Source organism: Salvelinus sp. IW2-2015, unplaced genomic scaffold (assembly GCF_002910315.2).
Source record: "Salvelinus sp. IW2-2015 unplaced genomic scaffold, ASM291031v2 Un_scaffold2291, whole genome shotgun sequence".
NCBI classification, from domain to species: domain Eukaryota; kingdom Metazoa; phylum Chordata; class Actinopteri; order Salmoniformes; family Salmonidae; genus Salvelinus; species Salvelinus sp. IW2-2015.
The window spans coordinates 57629-60899 of NW_019943617.1; the positions used below are offsets into that span (position 1 = coordinate 57629).

Genomic DNA, 3271 nt, shown 5'->3' on the forward strand with positions numbered 1-3271 from the left:
GTTGGGTTGGCCACTCCATGCATCACTGCTCTCCTCCTCCTCTCCCTCTGCTGTGTGTTCTATTGACGCACTTACCTCCATACACATACGCACCGTACACACACACACAGAGACGCACACACATCATGTTCCTTGTTTCACATGGCGTAATTAACATCACTATGGATACAGGTACTACCAGTCGTCAGAGACAGAGACATGACGGATGGTGCGTGAGGGAGAAATGATGGCGGGAGGGGGAGAGAAGTGTGTTTCTACAGTTGCTAGCGATCATGTGGGGTCGGGGAGATATTCAAGACCTTTCCTCATTTGACACCACTCACTAACCCTGTGCCCCTGTATGATAGTTTTTAATCGGTTTGTTTTCTCATGATTTGGTTTGGGTCTAATTGTGCTGGTTGTCCTGGGGCTCTGTGGGGTTGTGGTTTGTGTTTGTGAACAGAGCTAGGAAGTTGTTAGGGACTCTTTCCGTTCTCAATGTCTCTGTAGGTGATGGTTTGTTTATGGAAGTGTTTGGGAATCGTTCCTTTTAGGTGGTTGTAGAATTTACGTCTCCTTTTTCTGGATTTTTGATAATTGTGGGTATCGGTCCTTTTGCTCTGCATGCATATTTGGTGTTCTAGTTGTACACGGAGGATTTTTTGCAGAAATTCTGATGCAGAGTCTATTGGTGTTTGTCCATTTTGTGAAATTTGGTTGGTGAGCGGACCCAGACCTAACAACCATAAAGGGCATGGCTCTATGACTGATTCAATGTATTTTTAGCCAGTCTAATTGGTATGTTGATTTTATGTTCCTTTTGATGGCATGAGAATGGCCTTCTTGCTTCGGTTCTCAGAATCGTTACAGCTCTGTGGAAGCTATGTGGTGTGATGTTTAGGCCGAGGTATGTTAGTTATTTTTGTGTGTCTTAGGAGCGGTGTCTTAGATGGAATTTGTGGTCTTGGGACTGGCCTTTTTTTGAACAATTTTTGGTTTAACGAGATTTACTGTCAGGGCCCCAGGTTCTGACAGAATTGTGCAGAAGATTAGGTGGCTGTTGTAGGCCTCCTTGGTTGGTGACAGAAGACCCAGATATCAGTCAAACAGTAGCAATTTGACTTTTCGGATTCTAGTAGGGTGAGACCAAGGGGGTGCTGCAGACTGTTCTTAGCTCGGCCATTCAATTGATGAATATATGTTGAAGAGGGGTGGGGCTTAGTGCATCTGGTATACCCACGACCTGTGAGAAGAAATGTGTGTGTTTTTTGGCCAATTTTAACCGACTGTGTTGTTTGTGTATGGATTTTATAATGGTGCTACTGTTCTTACAGCCAACACCATTTCCATCAATTTGGAGTAATAGCCAGCTCATATGGCAAATTGAGTCGTACGGCTTTTTTGAAATAACAGGAAGCTGAGAGACTTTGCCTTTGTTTTTGTTTGTTTGGTGTATATAGCGGTGTGTAGGAGTTGAATACAGTGGTTCTGTTGTATGGGAGGGGCGGTAATTTGGTAAAAAGCCCAATTTGACATTTGCTCAGTACATTGGTTTTCAATGAGGAAGGAATCTGTATCGAGTTCTGCTGTTAATGCGATAAACTGCGGAGGGTATTTTCCAAGGTTACTGTTGGGCATATTCACGGTAGTTATTTGGGGTCAAATTTGTTTCCATTTGGTGGATTGGTGCGTGATCAGGTCCTTTGGTTAAATATGGGGGACGATGCAGAGGCTAAGGGATGTTAAAGAGTTTTAATATAGAATTGGATTTGTTGTTGTATATTTTGATCATTTCATTAAGGATACCTAACAAAGGCTTTTTGGGTTGGAGGGTTTTTATTTTGTCCTGTAACTCTTCAGGTAATTGGATGATCAGTGGGTTCTGGTAGTCTTTCATGTTTGATTCTAGGATTTGTATTTGATCATGTATAATGTTTTTGCTTATTTCTTGTTATAGAGCAAAAAGATTGGAGAAGTGGTTTTCCCTACATCTCCATGTTGGATAGATAATTCCTTTGGTGTTTGTTTTTAGTGTTTTCCAATTTTCCCTAGAATTGGTTGAGTTTCTCTGTCGTCGTTATTTCTCTCTTCTCTCTCTGTTCTTCTCTCTGTGTCTCTCTCTCTCTCTTGTCTCTTCTCTCTCTCTGTTCTCCTCTCTCTCTCTCCTCTGTCTCTCACTCTCTCTGTCTGTCCTGTCTCTCTCTTTGTCTCTCTCCTTCTCTGCTCTCTCTCCTTCTTCTCTCTCTCTGTGTCTGCCTGCCTGCCGCTCTCTGCCTGGCCTCCTCTGTCGTCTCAGTTTCTCTCTGTCTCTCTGTTGCTCTATCTCTCTATCTCTGTCGCTCTATCTCTCTCTCTCTCTGTCTTCTTGTGGTTTTCATCTCTTCTCTATCGCTCTGTCTCGCTCTCTATCTTCTCTGTTTCTTCTCTTCTGTTCGGTCTTCTCTCTCGGTCTCGGTGTTCTCTCGGTACTCTCTCTCTGGTCTCGGGTTTCTCTCTTCGGTTCCTCTTTGTCTCAGTGTTGTTGCGTCTCTCTCGGTATCTTCTTTCTCTGTTGGTCTGGTGTGTCTGTCGGTTCTTGTCATCTGTCTTTCTGTTTTCTGTCTCTCTGTCTCGCGGTCTCTGTCTGTCTCGCGGTCTTGTCTGGTCTCGCGGTCTCTGTCTGTCTTCGGTCACGTTTTCTGTTTCTCTCTGTCTCTTGCTCTCTCTCGTTCTCTTGTCTCTCTCTTCGGTTCTGTTCTCTCTCTCTGACTCTCTGTAACACTGTGTATGAAATCCCAGAGAGAAACTCACTAACCTATACCAGTTAATATGCTAACAGACAGCCATCTTACAGACTTGTACCGGAAAGAAGAGATCGTCACGTAACGGCAACGGGCGGAGTCATCCAGAGCCCCCGCTTTCCTAACGCCTATCCCAGGAACCTGCAGTTGTCATGGAAACTACTGTCGCCCACAACACCCGCATCACCCTGGAGTTTGACTCCACTTTGCACTGGAGGACCAGAGAACGAAGTCTGCAGGTGAGAGAGGGAGGAGAGGATAGAGAGGTGAAAGTTGAAGTGCAGGAGAGAGAAGTTGGCTGAGTTTGTAACGGATTTGAGTGAGAGAGTAGGCTGGCATCCCTCTGATGAGGGTATCAACATCTACAGAGACTAGAGAGAGGAGGGAGGGAGGGATGGATGAAGGTTGCTGTCTATGCAGTAAATGAAGAATATGTCTGAGGGTGAGAAGAGAGAATAGCTTTTATCCCAAAACCAAGGGCATCTGTCTTGTAAGATTTAGACAAGAGAGAA

The 3271-nt window shown here is 44.6% G+C and overlaps 1 protein-coding gene across 1 annotated transcript in view; it reads left to right on the forward strand.

The window, feature by feature from the left end:
* Window positions 1-2787: 2787 nt before the first annotated feature.
* LOC112073552 (platelet-derived growth factor D-like) overlaps window positions 2788-3271 on the forward strand; it is a 12586-nt gene continuing 12102 nt past the window's right edge. The window contains 4 exon segments of the mRNA XM_070440190.1: window positions 2788-2839; window positions 2842-2922; window positions 2925-2976; window positions 2978-2998. Of these exon segments, the coding sequence (XP_070296291.1) occupies window positions 2788-2839; window positions 2842-2922; window positions 2925-2976; window positions 2978-2998 (206 nt within the window).